General features: G+C 42.0%; 2 protein-coding genes across 2 annotated transcripts; one reads left to right on the top strand and one right to left on the bottom strand.

Moving 5' to 3' along the window:
* The first annotated feature begins 20 nt into the window (after positions 1–20).
* On the top strand, positions 21–1,871 carry ATP5MK (ATP synthase membrane subunit k). The gene is made up of 4 exons (XM_065843281.2): positions 21–153; positions 727–824; positions 907–1,002; positions 1,787–1,871. Exons 2-3 carry the CDS (start codon positions 738–740, stop codon positions 997–999), a joined length of 180 nt encoding a protein of 59 aa, XP_065699353.1. The 5' UTR covers positions 21–153; positions 727–737; the 3' UTR covers positions 1,000–1,002; positions 1,787–1,871.
* A 1,291-nt stretch (positions 1,872–3,162) lies between these two features.
* Positions 3,163–15,405, bottom strand: TAF5 (TATA-box binding protein associated factor 5). The gene is made up of 11 exons (XM_065843280.2): positions 14,856–15,405; positions 13,340–13,580; positions 11,841–12,156; positions 10,998–11,161; positions 10,398–10,533; positions 9,729–9,849; positions 8,644–8,773; positions 7,398–7,562; positions 6,782–6,959; positions 6,439–6,616; positions 3,163–5,112 (listed from the first exon to the last, which is right to left on the bottom strand). The coding sequence occupies exons 1-11, from the start codon at positions 15,370–15,372 to the stop codon at positions 4,895–4,897; spliced, it is 2,364 nt and encodes a 787-aa protein (XP_065699352.1). The 5' UTR covers positions 15,373–15,405; the 3' UTR covers positions 3,163–4,894.
* Between the last annotated feature and the right edge of the window lie 351 nt (positions 15,406–15,756).

The raw sequence follows: 15,756 nt of genomic DNA, 5'->3' as shown, positions 1-15,756 counted from the left end.
GAGGCCGGGAGAACCCGCCCCCTGGGTGGGCACAGCCAATCCGTGCGGCCCGCGGCGGCTGCGCGAGGCGCTTGGCGGCCGCCATCTTGTGGGAGGGCGCTGCCGAAGGGCAGAGCGCGGCGGGACGGCGGAGGTGCCTGGGCAGCCGCTGAGGTACCGGGGTGCCCGCGGGGAGGGTGCCCGCACGGCTGCGGCCTGTGCCCGCGCCTCCTCCTGCAGGGCCGCGCCGCCGGGCGGGAGAGTGGCTCTCTGCGACGCCGAGCCGTGGCTGTCTGTGGGGCGCCCGCGACCTTCAGCCGCGGCGTCGTTCCCTTCCGAGCACCGGGCGCCGCCGCGTCGCTCCCCCCGGCCGGACGCGAGCTGAGGCGAGGGGGTGCTGGGGTGGCGGGCGGGCCCGACTGCGGCGCGGGGCAGTGGCGGTGGCGGCCGGTGTGAGGGCAGCGGGCTCCTCGGCACAGCCAGTGTGTGCGGGGCTGTCTGGGCTCTCGTTCCCTTCAGAACCCCCCGTCTCTTTGTCTGCCTTTGTGGCACCTGTTCTGTACTTTAAGGTACCGTGCTCTGAATGTGCCTGCCCTTACGTATATCCACTGTCTATTGAACGTCTTGAAAGCAGATTTAGTAACTGACAACAGAAGTGTTAAGTTTGTTGTAGAGGTTAGTTTGATTTCTGTATTGATCCCATCCAACTGACTTTAAGTTCATTAACTGTCTTGTATTGCTGGTAAGGACAAGCAACCATGGCTGGCCATGACTCTGGATCTCAACACCAGTTCACTGGATTTCAGAAGTACTTCAATTCCTATACCATCACAGGCAGGAGGAATGTATGTATTATGTATATTAACTAGTATAATGGTGTTTTCTGTGGTTTAGACTGAAGCTAAACTTATCTTTTATGTTTTCCAGTATGTAATAGCAACATACACAGGTGTTGCAATGCTCATCTTGTACTTCAAGCTTAGACCTAAAAAGAAAACTCCTGCTGTGGCAGATAAATGAATGGTAAGTGCCTGGTGTTCTTCCAGTTCTTCCATCTTTCAGTGCCAGCCCAGGAAGAAAGAGTGACAAAGGACAAGTTGCTAATGATACAGTATAATCAGAGAGAATCACGGGCATGTGAGCTTCATATTTATAATTTTAAACCTCAACTAAACAATAGCATCAGTTTATTTGGGATCATTCTGAATAAAGTAGGTTGTTAAAGAGGGGGTGCAGCAGGTGTGAGATACCAGTTTTCTCTTTGCTCTTCTCATATGCTAAATGGAATTAGGGAGAGCATGGAGGGAGGAAGAGTAGGGAAGGAAGAAGGAATGAGAGGATGTTGCGGGCAGGTATATCAGGCTTTGCCTACAGCTGCGAGATAATTCCAAACAGGGATTAATTAAGTGTATTAATACCTTCCTCTGAACACAATAAAGGAGCACCGTATAATAGAACTGTGTATGTTGCACACCTGATTATGCTAGGCCCATATAGAAACGTTTGGATTACATAGCAACAACCAAGTGTTACAGATTTCTAGAGTCACTTTCAAATACAGAATTTCCACTGAAATGGCATTTGGAAAAAAAACTATGGGCTCTCCTCGTAGTCTGCAAAAAAGGGTGCAAAACAGTAAGCTTGAGTGTCATTGTAGTATGTTAAAGGGATGTCAGTCATTTTCTTCCTGAATGTGCTGAAATTTGCCTGCTGGTGACTAAAATGGTTTGAGCTTGGGGAAGGGGGTGTTCAGTTATGGGTACCACTGTGCAAGATGTGCTATGTTTGACCTCTCTTCTCTCGGCAGGTTGCTGGCATGTCTGGAACCTCCCATCTGTGTCAGTGTAATGCAAACTTATGACCTTTTGTGGCTAATAAAAGATAAATAATTACTTGTTTTGTGGGAAATATGAAATGGTGCAAAAAAAGCATAAATGTGGCACTTTGCTTTATTTTTTTTTTTTCCGCAGTCAAAAATAGTTATTTGTAGTGGAGATGAAGTAGCTGATTACTGTTGTTACTATCTTAACTCTTCTGCTATTATAACACATCTTAAAGTGTTCCGAGCAGTAAAGTGTTCCTGGTAGTAACGGAGGAAAGACTTCGGCAGTGTGACGGTGACACCAGCACAGAGCTTAGAGCTGATCAGTGCATCTCCACACTTCATGTCATAGTGGGCAACAGTCAGCATGCAGGGTTTGCAGTTACCCGATTGCTCCATTTTTTGCATTCTATGCTGTAGCTTACATGGAAACCATGACTTCTTTCCTGTTACTAATACAATGCAGATTACTACTTCTGCTTCAGTTGTCCATATTTTGCATAGAACCTGTTTGGTTTTGATGGAAAACCTCTAAAAGTAGACTGATAAAGTTATGGTATCTGAGTTTTTTCTGTTACTGGCCTCTCCTAGAGAGATACCTGTCAAAAAGAAAATAGCTTACATTGCTGGTGTTAAACTCTTGTAGCTCTGCATGTGCATAAACAGTGACTTTGGCTCAGTGCTTATTTTTTCCTGATCATAGCCACTTAATAAATAAGGTGTTCCTATCAGAATTCTGTATACGCAGCCCCCTTCCTGCCCAACACTACAACTTGTCCCTCACATTCTCCAGTGTCTTTCTATATCTCAGTTGAATCTCAGAACCTTCCTTAGATGTCACATTAGTGCTGATGTGGGAATGTGGTTACACAGCACTGTGTTTCTTAGAAGGTGCCAGCAGTGGGCGTTGAACCTGGGACTTGTGATGCTAAAGCACACAAATAACACTTCCCAAACTGAGGGCAGCAGGAGGTGGCCATGGGTGGTAGAAAAACAGGAGAGAAATCACAGGTTGTGCTCGCTCACTCTAGATCACATACCTTAAAGCCACTTGTACATTCTGGGCCTTCTGAATAAGTTTAGTCCGCTTCCTCTCCTATGAGTTTGTTTGCACAAATGGCCTCTGCTGTATGCAAATTTCCAGATGAGTGATGGTGTTTTTAACAGTGTAAATGTTCTAACTAAGTAGAACCCAGCACTTGCTGTTAGGAGATTTACATTACATGGCTAGTCACCAACTTAACCGTTTCTGAATTACTTTGTTTCTCTTAGCAGAGTGTTCACAGTTACAAGCACTGCTCTTGCTTCCACTGCAGCCCTCAAGGGAAGAAAATGCCTTCTCATAACATACAGACACAAACTGTAGTTTTAGTATTTATTATAATATCAAAAGTATAAAACTGTACAAAATACAAAGGCAGAATGTGGCAGTGTTTTCTTTAAGCTGTCAAAGCTGTATGTGCTTTGCTTTAGGTAACTTGTCTGATTTACCATAATTGTACTTAAATCCAACTGGTCATATTGAGAGCTAGAAAATTTTGTTGAAGTACCATTGCACACACACAAAATTCCATAATAATTTAGTTTTAACCTTTTTTTTTCTTCGAAGAAAATTTCCAGGTGAGCTTCCTAATGATTCTTACACCCTTTATTGTGATGCATAATGACTGTAATATACCTTGACTCCAAGAGTCAGAGAAGGATGAGTGGGGAGGTAGTCCTTCATCTCTTTTACCTTAGAAATGTCAAGTCCTGATTTTATTCTTACTAGAATCAGCAGATTGTTCAAGTGTCCAAGCCCTTACTGGAAAGTAATGAGGAACACAAAACAGAGTTCCCTGTATGCAGTTTGTAAGAGATGGGGGGGGGGGGGGGAAGAAACCAACCAAACAAAATGAACCAACCAACCAACCAAAAACGGCCACACAACCAAACCAATAACCACACCAAACTGGGCCTGGCCTTTGGTGGTGGCATTTTCCCTTCAAAGACCCAGAAATTAAGTTACAGTTACTGGTGTTTTGTATGCTTTACCCTCCTTTAGAAATAAAGCACTGAGCTTTAGTGGTTGTCCAGGAGGACTTATTGTGATACAGTATTTTTGTGGGTGGAAATTATCCCTTCAGCAAACAAGCTGGCCTTTCAAAAGCAAACTGATAATACACAGGACTGCTGAAGACTTTTTACTCTGCAATAATGTTTCAGTTTCTTGGCTAGTTCTACATTTTGATATATTAAACCCTATGCAGAAAGGACAGAAGTTTTAAAGTTTGTTTAGATCTAATACAACATAAAACGGTTTAAGTCCACTGTTTTAATAATGGGTATTTCAGTTGTGTCTCAGTCCCCCCGACTTTTTTTTTTTAGTCATACAAATGAAGTATGAAAGTAAATAAAGTTCACATTGCACTTCTGGTTGCTTATCACACAGCACTGGCTACCTGTGAAAACAGAATGACAAGATCTGCATTTCCAATACCTCAAAAGAGCACAGGAGTTTGAAATCTTTTCAGGACTTGGTACCTGGATGCACAAAACCCAGGCATGGAGCTTTGCAGCAGTTCCCCACAGGCCTCTGCCTGCAGGACCTGCTCATTGCTGTGATGCTCTCACCATACCTGTTGCCCAGCCCAGGCCACAGTGGATTAAACTACATTCTTCTTTTCTGAAATCGAACAGTTTTCACTTGTGTTTGAGGTTGATTAAACATTTGCTAACCATAAATTAAGTGCTTTAAAAAAATCATTTGAGAACACATACCAAGGCTGTTAACTTTCCACAAGTTTCAGCAGATTTCAGTATCATCTCTGAGAAGAGACAGACATTTTCAAATACATACATATATATTTCTATCAAAGCACCACAAACAATTTCTTCTTTTACAGCCACAACGTCTTGTCAATCTCCAGCATTTTCAAACTGTGGATAAATATGAATCAGCAGAACTAAGATGCTCCTTGCAATTAGTTTACATAGTTTTGTTTTTCCTGCAATGGACTAGTGGAATCCACCTAGACAAGACCTTCCTCCTCATCTCATGTCCTGAGGTTGCTACTGCCACGACATGGCACAGTCAGGCACACAGCTGCCAACTCACTGTGAGCTGTAGGCTCCTGCCGCCAGCAGCAAGTTTCTGCGTGTGAAATGGAGGTGTACGACCGGGGTTGACTTGGTCATGTATGTACCTAATAACAAGTCCTGAGAGTTTTCAGGCAAGTTTATATGTCCAGTGGCTGTGGTAAAGTCATCAGTTTCTAAATCTTCAAATGCTTTCACAGCATCCCACAGACGAACTGTGTTATCCATTGAACCTAAAAAGAAAAAAGAACACCGGTTTATAGTCTTTTATTAATAACAAAGGTATATTAAAAAGTCACTGCAGAGCAAATTAACAGAAATCAAAGTTCAAAAAGTAGGTTTGCTCAAAACTAGACTTATGCCCTTATCCTGCAAGGAAACAGACTTTAACAAGCCTCTGCCACACTGAATGCACACATAAAAGCTACCATGATTTCACCTTTTCTATGATCTAACCTGAATGCCCTGTGGGTAATGCACAAAGAGCTACTCTCTCAAAACACTTAGGCTTGGATAACCTCACCCTGCACTGAAAGACCAGGACTATCCTACCAATTTCAGGAAATATTTATGATTCTAAGTCAATAAGAGTTTGTTTGACACAAGCAAGACAGCAGAATTTCATAGGCCTTGTGCCCCATGCTTTCACTGAAGTGTTGGTAGATAAACTGAAGTAACCACCCAGCAGGCTGGATCAAACCTGTGCCTTGTCTGTCATCTTTCACTCCTGCAGCAGTGGCTCACTGAGGATTCTCACTGCAGTGCATTTAGGAACATACTACTAAATAAATCTAGAATAATCCTAGCCTGGTTTCATGAAGAAATTACCCTGATGTAACTACAGTGTCTGTCCATTGTTTTTTTTATCAGTAAGTTCAACTTGTTGGCTGATTTTGACCAAGTGGCAGAACAGAACAAGTTTCAAATTCATTAAATTCACATTTATGTTAAGAAAACAGTTTACTAAACACAGAGAGACACAACTTTATGCCTTCATGAAGGGAAAACTGGCAAAGGAGCTCTGCTGTTTTAGACACCAGAGAATCCACGTAGACAGGTAGGAAAAACCAGCAGGCTTCACAAGTTCTCCTGTTCATAAACCTGATTGTTAATATTACACACACATTTCTATATCAAAAATCTACCACGAAGAAACAGTAAGGGTGTGGATGACATCTTCCTTTCTATCTCCTCCTGTCTCTTCTTTTCAGTCCTGCTGCATGTCCCACTCCCATTCCAGTATCCTGTTCCTCTCTAGTCCAGCCACTTCTCTTCTGCCCTAGTTATGTCTCACTTCAGATGCCAGCCACAGCAGTGTGCACAGATCCAACCTTCCCTACTGTCTAACCACACAGACCCTTCCCTAGAGATCCTGGAACAGTGAGGGGTTGTACTTCACAGTCTAGTGAAGTACGTGCCTTCTACCAGCATTTTAAATTTCTGCTTTTGCTAAGCAAGTGATTCGACTTTGTCTTCCCCAATTTGAGTAACAAATTATATCATTCCTCTTCAGACTGAGGGAACACAACGGAAACTTCACTGTTTCCAGTGAATTTTACCTGATGCTAAAATTTCCCCATCTCTACTGAATCTGAGCGCGTAGACAGTGTCAGTGTGACCTTTTAATTCTCCAACCATCAAGCCATGTCCAATATCCCACAGCAGAACTCTTCCATCTGTTGCTCCAGTAGCCAGGAATCGTCCATTAGGAGAAAATGCCAATGAATGAATTGGTCCCTAAGGCAGACATTAGGGGAGAGGGAGGAGGAGTGGACACAACCGAACAAATTAATAAGTTAATTACACCAACTCACATTCAGTCAGTCAAGCCATACTCATTACTCTTCAGAGTCCTACCACAGAAATAAAATCACTTTCATGCTGTGAGTGATCTGCCTTTACCTTATGTCCAGTGAATATTCTTACGCAATTCCCATTCAAAACATCCCAGAGCCGTACAGTCCTGTCTGCAGAGCCCGTGGCAATATAGTTGGAGTTTGGATGGAATCGGGTACACGTCACATCAGCAAGATGGCCAGCAAATATCCGTAAAGGCTGGTAGTGATCTGTTGCCCATAGCCTGAAAAAAAAAAAAAACCACCAGCTTTACTCATAAAAAGAACTCTAATGAAGTTCAGTATCTGTTGCACAATGAGGAATGAAAGGAAGTAACTATGCAGTAGTTTCTTACTGGTCAGTTTACTGAATTAGCAAGATCTGTTTTGGAAAAGTATACTTTCAGAAGAGAGAAATAAAGAATATTGTCAAGTTGTTAAACAACTGAAAGAGAATACTTGTAATCAGATGGTCACATAAGAGGACAACATCTCTTTATAGGCATCAGATAATCATGTATGTTGGAAAAAAAAAATCCAAACATTTATTCACCATTTTAACTGACAGGAAATAAAATTTATTTCCAGTAATAGGGTAGGCTAGAGTATGTCAGCTGATCACTTTCAGGGTTAATCCACCACAAGCTGACCCAGACAAGTAAAAAACCCTTCCACTTTCTTACCGAGCCACTCTGTCGTGTCCCCCTGACACAAAGTAATAACCATAAGGAGAGAATTGCGTATCCCATACTGGATAGTTGTGTCCTTTATATCCCACCAAACATGTGAATGTTTGGAGACTCCACAATCTGACAGTGCCATCCTCAGAACAGGACAACAGATAGTTCCTGTCATGGGAGAAAGTACAGCATACTATATATCAGACTTACACATGGACTATATAACCATTGCATAAACACTGAGACATCTATGGTAAGAAAACTATGATAAGAAAATCTGTCCACTGAACAGCACCTGTTTAGCATGTCCCATATAAATCAGCATTTTAGTGGGGTAAGCAACAATAAACAATTCAAGAAGAATCTAGTCCTAGGCCCCTATGCAAAAAGGAGAGATAACTGGATGTTGATGACTAACTCTGATGACACAACAATATTGAGGGGAGAAAAAAAACCAAAACAAACAAAAAAACCCAAACCACATGGCACAGAGCTGATCTTTACTCAGGAATTCCAGTTACAGGAAAAAATGACTAGTAAACTGCTACGCTACATTACTTTAAAAAATATTTTAATGTAACTCTAAACTAAATTTCAGGATTCCCTAAAAGAGAAGTCATACCACGTTCACATTCTCAATTCATAACTATAGACTCTGCATTCATGTTTCACACAAATTTACTTCTCAGCTGTGTTTCTGTGGTGGTTGTTTCCTGACGAGCCACATGCACAAGCAACACTTTAGACATTTAAACTTTTCTATTGTCCAGACTCTCATAATTACATAATAGTTTAAAATCTCTTACTTTAAAGATTCTGTTCCATACATTTTGAAAATAAAGTCTCAGTAGAATATGAGAAAGTTGAAGAAGTGCAATGATATGCTATCCAGTCTGCTTTTATGTTTTCTAATTCTATCAGTGAAATCAATCCTGCAGTATTGCTCCTCTCTACAATTCAGTTAGTTAAAACCCATCTGAAACTACACTTCGCAAAAAGATGATCTATTTTGCCATTTAAGTCCTGAACCTCAAAAAAGGTGCTGGCATCCTCAGCTCCATTTCAGGAATAGCTAAGAGTGCCCTGAACATAATGAGCATCTACACTTGCACACGGTTTCTTAAAAGCTGCATAAACAAGAATTACTTTACTCTTCTGGAAAAAGCTGCATTAAGAACATGTTTGTGTTCAGTAGCACACAAAGAAAATTAAAGACAAGAAAACTAGTTAGCTTGTAAACTTATTTTACCTATCAGGACTGAAGCTGGTGCCATAGACAGGTCCACTGTGACCATATAAAATCTTCAACTCACTTGCTGTTTTCTCATCCATGATCCTCTCCAAGACATCGTCTGATTCTTTGTCGATGAGACTGAGGTCTGCAATATTTCAAAGTTCATGTATCATAATAACTGTCAAAAGTTCAAAGACAAATGCAATGAACAGGAAAACAAACAAATTCTTTCTAAAAGAGGCAAGTGTGATGTGAACATGATGAAGTATCTGGGAATTGTTAAATTTTATATTTACAATGGCATTTAAAATACTTTTCACCATTGTAAAAGGTGAAAATAATGCTTTACATAAACAATCGCTCTTTCTGAAGTCTTCACTAAGAGCTAAAATAAATTAATTCAGACATGTTATTTTTCATACATATATTGTTCAACCTCCAAACACAGTAACATCTTCTTGATAGCAAGAGATGCCAAATTTTGATCACACCTTTTCCCAGGAAGTTAATACGCCACACACTTTCTAGACACGTCCTGACAGCTGCACATCACACAGAACTTAAGATAACTTTTAGTCTGTAGGCTACCATTTGCTGAACACCATGACCACATCTCAGTTAAATATCCAGAGTAAGAAACGTTTGAGTGGTATCTAAACTGCAACACATTGTTACATTAAAGAAGCCTGGTTTGCATCGATTTGTGCCATTGAGTTACAGAACATTCTATTCTATTCTTCTCAGAGTTCCCTCCTATAATTTCCCCCAAGATACCTAGATCACCTAAACCCAACTGTCTACTACACCCCATAGTTACCATCCAGTCAAGATGATGGGTAGTTCCATGCTAGTTACGGCTAGTTCCAAGTGCCATGCGCCAACCACCTCACAGCAGGTGTGCACAAACAGATCTCTCATTCCTTTAAAAATGTTCCTAATGGTCATATAGAAGATACAATCATACATCTCTTTACATATTGTTTCTTTAAAGTGAAAGCATCTAACTGCTGAAGACGACTCCTGCCACAGACAGCTTTCTCTGTTCACAAAAAACACAGTAACACAAGTAACACATGCTCATATTAAGTGTTATTAATTACCTGCTGCTGTTTTCACACTACGTAGTTTCTTTGGAGTCACAGACCACACTCTGACAGTAGAGTCAGCAAAGCCTCCTACAATCATGCTTGAGTCGTCTGTAATATCGACTGCAGTCAGACCCTATACATAAAATATCCATTTATATTGTTTGTATTTTTCATTACATATTTCAAATATTACAAAATCCTAGGTACTAATACGAAAATTAACGTAACTTACTTACAAAAAATAGATGAAGTTATTTACAAAAATTAGATGGATTTATTATTATTATTATTTTCTAGGATAGATAGAAACACACTTAAATTATTGCACCATTAAAAATAAAACTATCTGAATGAAGCATAGTAAACAGTGACAAAGCAGTACTATTTTACAGTATTTCAATGCAAGCCATCTGCCATATTCTGTGGAATATACTTTGGGCCCCACTGGAAAAGCAAAAGAACAAATAATGGCAAAATCAGCAAAAAAACAAGGAACATGGAAATTAAACAGCTTAAGAAGTATTTAAACAGAACTCTGAATATTTTGGAACATCAACTTTGCAACACTTATTCCGAATACTGCGATAACCCTAGCCAACTCTGTTAAGTCTTCTTTATTAAGGGTGATGTTCATAATTTTGATTCCCTTTTCCATATTATCCAAACTCTTCTTTTACCAACCTGGTAAGCATTAAGGAACGTGTAGAAACAGATGGAGGGCAGGCACTCTGGACCAAGACGCACACGTCTTGCTGCCTCTTTCATATTCATTACTTTATCTAGCTTGTCAGAATCTTTCAGTTCAGGCAGAGGAATTCTATAAGAATCACATATTTTTACAAATTGAAAGCGCTTTCCATATTGTTAATCTAAACAAAGAAAGCAAAACCTTTGCATGCAACCCTTTACTTCAGTATTCAAATAAAAAACAAGAATTAGAAAAACAAAAGACTATGTAGAAGATTAAATGATGAGAACAAGAACCAGTAGTTTTAAGAATTTCAGACAGGCAGAGCAACAAGATAAATAATTGAGTATGATCTGAAAAGATTAGTGGGTAACTGAGCAAAATTTTATCAAGGTAAATCTAGATTGACTTGAAGGGCAAAGACAGATGGTTATATGCTAAGCTTTCCACTACCTCCCTTACAAGTCTTATGGCTAAAGCTGTGTACAGCTGAAATGGCCAAAATGCTAAAAACGTCATGTGAACAGTGATGCAGATTTGGCATGACAACACTGGATTTGAAAAGACTTCTCTACACATCATTCCCTTGGTACCTATTTTGGGGAGGAGCATTAGGGTCTTGTTTTTTACTTTTGGACCCTCCACTATCTTTTTTAGGTTTTTTCTTCTTTGGCTTTCCTTCCTCATTCTCTCCTTCTTCATCTTCATCATCCAATGGCACATCAAACTCTGGTTCTTTCAATAAGCCAAAGAAAACCTGAAATCCAGTAAAACACACATTGGACAAAACGATATTTGCTGTTCTTACTGAAAACTATTTTTTTTTAATGGAAACTTGTAATAGTCCAAGCAACAGAGCTGCCCCTTGAAAACTGCTGTGTGTAATATTACTGCATAGGTTACCGCTTAACTCATAACAAATGTAGTACATATTGTGCTGTTTTACCCAGCAACTGATCTGGACAACTCTAAGTTCTCCCACCATCTCTTAGCACTTCCTTAAAGCAGAATCCTTATGGCTTACATAGTTTATCGCAATAGTACTGCAGTACTACGGTGTCAAGATCTAAACAAACAGCGCTTGTGGTAAGAACTGGCGGTAAGAATTACAGCTGTTGTACAAGCAAGGAAGCCAAATAGTCAGGTGTCCATTTTTAAATGACAGCGTAATTTAGTTCAGGAATTAGTTTCTTGGTTCAGCGGGCTGAATACAAGGTTGTCACTCAAACGGGTTCAACAGTTTATTCTACCAGACAGTGAAACATCTTGATCTCTCCACTCCTGCCAACAACTATTTTTATAGTTCTCTTCCTTTGTTCTGTTCATGCTGTCTTTTACGATCTCAAGCAGCCATTGTCATTCTATACTGAGGTATCTTCCTGAAAAACTAGGGAGAACTGTTCAATTATAAGAGCGCAACAATCTTCCCCTCCTACCTTCGCTTTATTAGCCTCTCGTTTTGCCTCCCCAGCCAAGCTTCCAACCATAGCATCTATCTGTTGTTTGCTGCGAGGCATTCCATCAAAGATATCAATGTAAAGATGTTCCTGAACAATGTTCCAGATCTGATTGTTCTGCTTTTCCTGAAGATGCCTCTTCAAAAGCTGATAAGAGTCACGGGAAATACGCAGCACAAACTTGCTTGTTCGGAAATCCAGCATGGTCTCGTTACCTTTCATGTGTTCTTTTTTGGTTAAGCTCGATAATACACGCAGGTCATCCTGGTAATAGCACTCCTGATCCCCATGAAATCTATTGAAACAATTTAAAATGAGATAAAATACTTATTATGAAAACATTATCTCCTCAGTGCACACTTATTTACACTGCTCTAACACGAAATATATATCTAAGGACCTTTTGGAAGCTACTGATTTCACATAGGATTATTTTTCTGCTGAAATAAGTTTCACCCTGTGGAAGACACACCATTGACTTACTGTACACAGAAAGAACATTCAACAGTTAAAAACTGAGATGAAGAGAACACAGAAACAGAAACTCACAGAATTCCACATACCCAAAGGGTTCTTGCCTGAAGTAAATAGTTACACTAACATGTTTATTTACAGAAATGAAACTCTAATTTGTGGTATCATAAAGTACAGGGCATTTTTTATTACGCAAGATTACTTGGGTGTATTTGTATCTGATTCATTATATGAATACGCACATTTCACAGTGAATATATTTCTCACTCTCCACTTCCATTGTATAATCACTAACATATGTCTAGAGTTTTCCATTTTTACTCAAATCATGTTATAAAATAGTTGCAGTAGGGCACATTTTAACTATTTACAGAACCATCTTTGCTGACCATATTGGAGGGAGATAAAATCTTCCTTTTGGATTGAAATATGTCATAATTGGCCTGAATCCAGAAAACAAATTAAATTTTATTTTCTCAAGTGATAAATAAGTGAAACATAGTAAGAGCACAGAAAATTGTAGATTAGCCATAAGTGAATCCCTTCAAACTTAGTTGAAGACTTCCATTATACATCCTATGACATTAGCAAATATTTATAGCATACATTACTTGGGCATCTCCGTGCAATTTTCCAGTGCTAAAAAAAAAAAATTAAAAATCAAAGAAAAAATAAAAAAATTTAAAAATCTATCTCTAAAGAAGCAGCATCTCTTCACTGATACTTCGCAGCAAGGAGCCAAACATCTCACTATAAAGATGGTTCCAAATATGCATATGGACTTTTCAAAAGCATATAGTTTGCACATCTTTCTAACATAGGAGATTGGAAAAGGATTTAAGAACAGTTACTGTAATCCATGGCACCATTACCTCAGATTCCAAATCTCTTCAACATTAGAGAAGAAAAATAATATGTGTATATATACCTATGCTACTGTAGCTTACAGATTTAATCAAAGAACAAACACAAAATAATGCAACTGAAGAAATTAGATACATTACCTTTCAAAAAATGACTTTGCTTCGCTCTCATGTTGATTGTAGACCAATTCCAAATACATGTGCACAAAGAGAGGATAAAACAGTTGCGACAATTCTGCTCGATGACAGTCCAGGGAACATTCAATGAAGTGTTTTAAGCCACTGTAGTATTCCTCGTACAGCGTCGGGTCTCCCTGCTGATTATAGGCTGACAATACTGCACTCACATCTGGCTGATCTTCCACAGCAACACCACCTCCAACTGCAAAACCATTAGCATATAAAAAGAGCTTGCAAGACAGCCTGCAAGAGTCAGCAAATATACAGCAGCTAACAGCTCTGCTGGTAAAGCGAGGTTCTCTCAGTAAAATACGACACTAAGTCTTGTGCTTGTTTAGCACTAAGTTTAAATGACACAAGAGAGAGGACGGTAGCACACTATAGTCCTGCAGCCAATTCTCCTACCACCTCCAACCATTTTTGCACTTTCCCTGCCAACAGTTGCCTATAAGGTGTTTATCATAGTGCCTAATTCAGCTGGGATTACAAGTGTAAAGGAAGAAGCTACTAACATCACCAAAATAAGTTATCTTTGCTACTAGGGCTAGAAGCTGTCAAATAAGGAGCAGAATCTTTCAAAGCCTGTAAGATAACCCCCCTATAATTATTTTGCCTGCAGTACACAGGCAAATTAAGTTCATCAAGTGAACAATTTACCAAGACTGCTACACAACCACTACAGGGCAGTGACTTTTTGTCACCTGCTAATGCTGAGTGATCTGCTCTCCATTGGTCACTAAATGTTTTCATTGGTTTGTCTTCTATGTAAAAACAATCATATCAGGTGATACCAGGAATAAGCTGACTTCATACTATACATTTACTGGAACTCATACATACCAGTTTCTGCAATTTTATGATACTACTCTGTAAAGCTGCCCCACAGAACACCTTGATTAAACATATTTGAGTCCAGTTTTCCAAAGGACATCTAAATTACCCAGCAAATCAATCCAGAAACGTATAAAGCCTCCTCTAAAAGTATCCCATGGACCCTTTTTCAAAATGCAGCCTGTACAAGAGCTCTCCATTCTCAGCCCTGCAGCCGCATCTTGGATCATCATCTCTAACTACAAAGGAAACCTTCAGCTTCCTACAGCACCGTTAGTTGAGACTGGACACAAAAGACAAGGGGAAGCATATCACGCTTTGACAGCACTCCCTGCAAATACAACCGATACCCCTTCCTTGGCTCCTCACCCCAGGGAGGTCACCCCCAGGAGACCCTGATCTCTTCCTGAGGTGTATGCAGGAATGACACACGCAGGGGTCCCGCCCAGAAGGCCACCCTGGACTCTCGCCTCGCACCCCAGGAAGCGCCACCCCGAGGGAGGCACGACTTGACAGCGACCCTTGTGCCCCGCAACACGAAAAGCAGCTGCGGGAGGCACAGGGCCCCCCAGGCCCCAGGGGTCCCGCCGGGAGGAGGTGGCCTCCCGCCCCGCGCAGCGACCCCGCAGCCCCCGGCGGGCCCCACCTTTTCCCGGCGGCACCGCGGCCACCGCCGCCACCCCGGGACTGGAAGAGGCGACAGTGGCGGCGCTGCCTCCTATGGCGGTGGCGGCAGCGGTGGTGACCCGGCTGAGCAGCGCCTCGCCGCCGGCAGCGTCCGCATCGCCGCCCGGGGCTCCCAGCAGCCCGGCGCCGGCGGGGCTGAGGGCAGCGGCGCCGAGGTCGTCTCCGAGCAGGCGGGCTTCGCGGCGCAGGATCTCCTCGGACTCGCGGAGGTTGCTGCGCCGCAGGAACTGCAGCACGGCCACAAGCGTCTGCCGGTCCAGTGCCGTCGGGGAGGCGGCAGGGCCCGGAGCCGCAGGCTTAACGGGACCCGCATCCCCGCCGCTCCCCGCCACCTCCCCCTCCGCCGCAGCCGGAGGAGCGGCTGGAGTGGCGACTACGGCGGCTGGAGGAGCAGCGGTAAGTTGCGGCGGCGTCCCCGCATCAGGGTCCGGCTTTACCGCCACCACCTCCGCCGGCTCCTCAGGTAGCGCCGCCATCTTGCATCGCCCCCATTCGTCGGCAGCGGGCGGCTGCTGCCAGGCGCAGACGCTCTTGCGACAGTCCGGGCAAAGGGCGGGTACTGCTGCTGCCTACGGAGATAATCGCGACTTCATTTTGCGACACTGCCAGGAGCGCTTTATGGCAGCAGGGTGGCCTGAGTCTAGCGAAGCGGTTGTGAGGTGGTTGATGCGCTATGAGAGTCCTGCCGCTACATAAGTGTAGCTTTGCGTGGAGGCTGCGTGGATGTGAATCACGGACCTCAGCAGTTCTTGGGAAGTGCGTGTGCGAAAAAAACTCGTTCAGAAATGGATTGATGTGGTGTCAACGAGCCACTACCTGTACTGTTCTCGGAGCAGACCCAGGATGGCCTTGGGACTGTG

This window comes from Patagioenas fasciata, chromosome 8 (assembly GCF_037038585.1).
Source record: "Patagioenas fasciata isolate bPatFas1 chromosome 8, bPatFas1.hap1, whole genome shotgun sequence".
In the NCBI taxonomy this organism is placed as follows: Eukaryota; Metazoa; Chordata; class Aves; order Columbiformes; family Columbidae; genus Patagioenas; species Patagioenas fasciata.
This window is presented reverse-complemented; position numbering and strand designations above follow the sequence as displayed.

Excerpts from the sequence above, each read along its gene's own strand:
- TAF5 (XM_065843280.2), bottom strand. The coding sequence starts at position 15,372 with ATGGCGGCGCTACCTGAGGAGCCGGCGGAGGTGGTGGCGGTAAAGCCG. Across the intron at positions 11,162-11,840 it reads GAGAGGCTAATAAAGCGAAG|GTTTTCTTTGGCTTATTGAA; the intron begins GTAGGAGGGGAA and ends ACTGGATTTCAG. Across the intron at positions 6,617-6,781 it reads GAATATTCACTGGACATAAG|GGACCAATTCATTCATTGGC; the intron begins GTAAAGGCAGAT and ends TGTCTGCCTTAG.
- ATP5MK (XM_065843281.2), top strand. The coding sequence starts at position 738 with ATGGCTGGCCATGACTCTGGATCTCAACACCAGTTCACTGGATTTCAG. Across the intron at positions 825-906 it reads CCATCACAGGCAGGAGGAAT|TATGTAATAGCAACATACAC; the intron begins GTATGTATTATG and ends TATGTTTTCCAG.